The following is a 6,325-nucleotide window of genomic DNA, read 5'->3' on the forward strand; positions in this document are numbered from 1 at the left end:
AATGTCATCAAGGCTATCCTTCAGTTTTCCTGTGCTGCCTTAGGCTGGCAACATTCTTGATAGCTTATCAGACCCTTGATGAGTTATCACAAAATGTTGTCACATCTTTTAACTTTGGCCAATTCTCTGTCTACTGCTAATGACAGACTTGATAGCTTATCACAGGGCTGATGACTTATCACAAATATCGTCAGCCACACTTTTCTTCAAATTTCTTCTAATTTTAATTTCTTTCCTTTCATTCTTGTTGGTTCTCTATCATATCAGCTTCAACTATAAAATCAAACATAAACCAAACAAAAATGACAAACGTTTCTTAAGACTTTACAATTATTCTTAGTTAAAATCCTCAAATGTGTTAGCATAGCTCAGACATCAACACTCTTAACTTAAAACAATTGCTTGTCCTTAAGCAACTCAACACAACTAAGAGAATACAAAGTACATTTGGCAGTCAATCATCCATATCATCTCAAAACAATTTTACCATCTCCAAGGTCACTCAATTCAAGAACAATTAAGAACACCAATGCAACACACAGGAATAAAGATACGACATCAATTCAGTTATAACAACTATGCACATACCATTATTACACTACCCGAACAAGTCAGTAACTAGCAATGTAACCAGTGTGCCCTCATAACAAAGACATCCTCTTCATCTCATATCAGGAATTATATATGTAACCAAGGGGACAATCAAAATACTCACTCTCAAAATGAAGTTCCAACCAATGTATGCCAAGTACCATAGGCTTGACCTTATTTTTATTTCCCGAATCTTCAGATAGGTCGGTTAGGATCACTATAGGACTTTTCTTAGGCTTGTAATGTAGGTTAGGGGTTGTTATGATACTCGATGGTATTTGAAGTGAATAAGCCTCCTTGACACTATAATAAATTTTTGAGGTTTCACTCATTAGCCTTTTCCTCTCTTCTCTTTCCTTGATCTCACTTATTTAGGTTGGGTACAGCCTTTTCTCAATTACTTTATTCTTTTTTTTCATAATTTTTCATTTTCTTGCTATTTCCTCTACAACCATCTTTATTTTTTTCTTTTATGCTACCTTTCTTTATACCCATTCTATATCATGCACCCTTATGATAACCACCCTCAACTTGGGCCATTTGCCTAAGTTAAGGTGCACAGTGTCCAAGGAGGACCAAGGCCAAAATAGGTTCATTATGATCTAAATGGGAAGGTGACAGGTGTCATACAAAGAAACAGGAAAATTAGGCTTAAAACAGGGATTAAGGGATATGATACACATAGGGAAGGTCATTTAGTCTAAAGTGAGCTAATATCAAAACGGCCTATGATCCTTTCCTAACCCCTATCCTTCAATCTAGGTAAGACTAACAGGGCAAGTTTTAGCTTTAGCATACAGAGGGAACTAAGTAGTTGCTCACACACACATAACACACAAGTATATCACAAGCTACGAATTATTTAGTTCATACAACTATTTAGCAATGATTACTATGTTACTAGAACTAATTCCATACAAAGATGCACAGTGGTCACACTTGAATGCAAATCACACAGTTACAGAATTAGACCACTCAAAGAGGTGTACAAATATCACAAAAACAATTAAACTACCTCAAGTACAAGTATTTATCCTAGTTGACTACAATATTTTATAACAACAAATTTACTCTACACCCTCAACTTAAAATCAAAGAAAATCTAAATTTAGGGTTAGAGTATACCTGGAATGGATCAATTTCGGGGGTCATGGGTTGCTGACCTTGCTGCTGCATCTCCATCAGGATCCTCGATCTACTCTGGTGTAGCTGGTCTATCAGTCTCTGAAGGCCTACTAGCAGAGGCACCTGTGACTCTCGCTTGGATGACTGCCTCCTATCTCTCATTATCAACTAGGGACTCGATTCTCGCCTTCTTCAGTTCCTCATTTTCATCCTCCTTTCTTACCCTCTTATCTGCTTTTTGCTCTTTATCACTGTCGGGCCTCTCTCTCTTCCCCTTTCCCTTTTCTTCACTTTTATTTTTCTTTTTCTTTATTGGTTCCTTGGTGAGATCAAAAAATGGGATTTCTTCCTCAGACTCCTCCACTGCTGGCTCTGATGACACCATAAATTGGTGTTGATGTAACTTTCCAACCTCCGCCTTCACCTTAGCCAGTTTTGACCTAAGTAGTGCCATCTTTTGGTCTAACCTCTCCTTTGACTGCGCATTGAAACAATTTTACAATTCATCAATATAGCCCGACAAGGCCTTGTAAGGCTCAAGTATAGCCTTAACTCTTTTGTCAACTACAACAACGAATTTCATGGCAAAGAGTTTAAGCTGAGTCTCGCACCACTTGGACTGCTTTGCTACTCTCTTAAAGTTCATCAGAGTGAAGGTAGGCATAGTAGCTGAAGGATTTGTCTTGGTTCTAGGCACTGATGATTTTTCCATTGTTGCAGATGTTAGAGGTATAGCTTCAGAGTCTGGCATCTCTGTATTAGGCATTGAACTAGTACCTGTGACTGGTGGATCAGTGGGAATCTCTGTACCCCTGTCAAACTTTAGTCTCGGCTGATTTTCCTTATTTTGGATTGGATTGTGAGTCTTCTTGGCAGGGAGTTCTTCTTCTAACCCGACAATCTTTAGCATATTCACTGCCCTACACAACCTTGTAATTAAACAAGGAAAGGGATATGCTGTATCAGACCTTGAGACATGAATTTTTATCTCTTCAGCAATAATCTCTCTAAAATTCAATTTGAGGTTAGCTATAAAACTTGCGACTAATCTCACTCTGTCATCCCTGAGAATATTATCACTATCTGTGGGAATAAACCAAGTACGAATAATACCCCACCAAAATCTTGCTTCTGCAGTCAGTGAGGCTTTGAACATTCTTTCACCTGGGTTGGTCAGCCATTCCAGTTCTCCATCTGCTATGAGTGTGGCTAACCAAGTCCGCTAATTTTCTTGATACTTCAACCGGGCGTAGAACGTAGGTGAAGTGGCCTGAGGATTGAATTTCGGGCCATGAAGGAACCTGTTGATTGTTGCTTCAGAAACATCCACCATTACACCCCATATTGGAACTTTGTCCAACAAAGGTTGGTCAATTGCTTTCTCTCCTTCTTTGCACATATCTTTCTAAGAGAGCTTTGTAGTTCACATAGAATTCCCTAACTAGCGTAGGGCAAAATGAATTTCCTCCTTGCGTAGTTTATCCTAAACAATAACCATGAAATTTCTACTCCACCTCCGGATACCTGATTAACCCCTTAGTGATGATTCTCTTCTCCTCAAAGATTGTCCTCTTGATGGTTCTTCTATTGGTTCTGCGAATCCCATTAACAAAATTTTCTAAGCTGTGGGAATCTTCCATCTAGTACCATCTCGGACCATAGGATTCTTTCATTTGACTATAATTCCGCTAATTGGAGAGTCTTCATCATATTTTGGTTCAACAGAAGGGGACTCAGTTAATGGTTCCTCAGGTTCATGCCCTTCAGAATCATGATGATTTGAACCATGATCTTTAGATACAGCATGGTCAGACTCTTGTTGCTCAGAGGCCTTCTGCTCAGAAGCTATATGCTCGAATATCGTTGGCTCAGTTTGACTTTCTTCACTCTCCTCCATCTCAACTGGTAGGGGTGGTGAAGTCTTTTTAGGGCTTTTCTTCTTCTTTCGCTTCCTGAGCAGAGGCTCTTCCTCTTCATAATCAGACTCCTCATCATCGGGGTACACTTTTCTATTGTTCCTTCTTTGTAAGTTTGGGGATATTTCCTTTAGGTGCCAGTTCATGACCTGTAGCACGAGAAAAATCATCAGTCGACCCTCAAGAGTATAAACACAAAAACATTAATCATTTAAGTTTCACACCTCTAGAAAAGAGCTTATTCATGCTTTAGATCCCAGGTGTGATGATATTTCTGATAAACCGTCACAAACATGATAGCCTATCATAAATGTCGTTAGCTCTAAATAGAACTCATAAGATTTTATCAACTTTTGATGACATTTCTGATAAGTCGTCACAAACGTGATAGCCTATCACAAATGTCGCCAGCTCTAAACTGTCTACTTTAGCAGCCTTTGATGACTTTTCTGATATGTCATCACAGTTGTGATAGCTTATCATGAATGTCGTCAGCTCTTATCAGAACCCCACTTTGACTTTAACTCAATTTTTGCTCAAAATCTACTCAAGTTTTATTTTTGAGCTGAACTTATAAGCTTTAGGCTTGTACAACAAACCCTAGGTCCGATTTTTAACCCCCTTTTCAAATTGAACTTGGTTCAAGCTTCTTGGGAACTTGGGTTGTCATCAATCTATCACTTACTACTTGGAAAGAAAGGTTAAATTTTGAGCATACCTGATGGGATCCTTCAATGTGATTTTACGAACAAGAGGAAATAAGAAGAAGTACTTGATTTCAATTTCAAACCCACACACACAAGGAAACTTGCTTCTTATTTTAATTGGAATGAGTTTAAAGAAGGGAAAAATATATTCTAAGTATGGAAGAAAAATACTTTAAGGAAATAAATATATTAAGCGGGAAGGTGGAAAGGCCACATTTTGGGCCAGGTCGGATATTTTAATTTGACCTAGAGTTTCAGCTAAATTTTTGGGCTTTGGTGACGACATTTCTAATAAGCCATCACAAGTGTGATAGCTTATCAAAAATGTCGTTAGCCTTGACAGACCCTTCTTAGAGCTAAGGTCTCTGACGACAAATCTAACGGTTTATCACCATCTTGACAGCCCATCAAAAATATCGTCAGGGGCATTTGGATAAATACATCGACTCCACCTTCTGTGAACTAAATCCTAACTACCAAAATAAATAATTTACTGGAATATAACAATTTGGGTTGCCTCTTAATAGCGCCTGATTTACTGTCGTGGTACGACTTAGTTATCTTGACTACTCAGACTTTGCCAAGACAACCTATTGATACCCCTTTACCATCATCATAGAATACGTTAAGGATTGAGAAAATACTCATCTTTTTTTGCTGAGTCATGGATGAGTGTATTTTGAAGTGTGCTTCTTTGTCATTGAGCCTGGACTTCAGCTCATTCAGCTCTATTTCTACTATCACTCGCCCAGTTGGAAGGACTGGTCTACCCAAGATTATGGGCGCTTCAAAGTCCACCTTACAATCCAGGACTACAAAATCAATAGGCAGAATGAAATCGGCCACCTTAACCAAGACATCGTGTAATATGCCCATAGGCCGCTTCACAGACCTATCTACCATCACTAACCGTATGGTTGTCGGGTTAGGATCCCCCAAACCCAGTTTCTTGTACACATCAAGTGGCATTAGGTTTATACTGTCTCCCAGATCGCATAGTGCTTTTGTGAAATTTAGGGAACCAATAGTACATGGGATGGTAAACGCTCCTGGATCTGCCATTTTTTGCACTAAAGACCTTGTAGAAATAGAGCCACAATGAAGGAGATTATCCTCTGGCTCATGGATAACCTTCCGTTTCTTAGTCACAAGGTCTTTCATGAACTTTGCGTATCCTGGCACTTGCTCAAGTGCCTCAAACAAAGGCACATTTATTGTCAATTGCTTAAGCATTGCCATGAATTTGCTGAATTTTGCATCATCCACTTTCTTCTTTAATCGTTGAGGAAAGGGAGGTCGCGGTCTTGGGATAGTTTTCAGCACTACCTCCTTCTCCTTCTCTTTACCTTTCTCTTGAACATCATTAGATTTATCCAGCTTCTCAGACTCCACTGGATCACCTTCTTCCAATTCATCAACAACTACCTCATCATCTATAAGTTTGCTCAAAGTAGGGCCAGGTAACATCTTGCAACTCCTAGTAGTTATCGCCATACATGATCCCTTATTCTGCATATTTTGGAAGTATCACTTGGTAACGTTTCGCTCTTCCTCTAGTTGAACCCTGTAGAAAGTTGGCACATCTGCTGCTCCAACTATTTGATTGTGATAGAGTGTGAGTGCACTAACTGATTGATGGATGTCAGATCGGTCTTCATAGTGGTCACACCAGAGTTGGTAGCCTTCACTCCCTTCAACAACTTAGCCATCATGTCCTCTATGGATATCTTTTTAGAACTTGTTGAAGTAGCCTCACGATTCCAGGAAGAACATATAGCCCGCTCCTGTCATTGTTATTCCTCTAATTTCCCTACTCCCTATCTTTATAACCAGGCTTATCATAAAAGTTTTGACCTTGATTCCCTTGGATATTGCCTCAGAAACCCCCTTAATTATTAACATAGTTAGCCTCTTCATCTACAGTAGCCTCAATCCTATCTTGAGGTCCCATAGCTTTCACCTTTTCAACCTTGCCTGATAGCAAGT

The 6,325-nt window shown here is 39.2% G+C and overlaps 1 protein-coding gene across 1 annotated transcript; it reads right to left on the reverse strand.

The window, feature by feature from the left end:
* Positions 1-3,385: 3,385 nt before the first annotated feature.
* LOC124885705 lies at positions 3,386-5,833 on the reverse strand. The gene is made up of 2 exons (XM_047393954.1): positions 5,666-5,833; positions 3,386-3,781 (listed from the first exon to the last, which is right to left on the reverse strand). The coding sequence occupies exons 1-2, from the start codon at positions 5,831-5,833 to the stop codon at positions 3,386-3,388; spliced, it is 564 nt and encodes a 187-aa protein (XP_047249910.1).
* Positions 5,834-6,325: the final 492 nt, after the last annotated feature.

Source organism: Capsicum annuum, chromosome 7, assembly GCF_002878395.1.
Source record: "Capsicum annuum cultivar UCD-10X-F1 chromosome 7, UCD10Xv1.1, whole genome shotgun sequence".
In the NCBI taxonomy this organism is placed as follows: domain Eukaryota; kingdom Viridiplantae; phylum Streptophyta; class Magnoliopsida; order Solanales; family Solanaceae; genus Capsicum; species Capsicum annuum.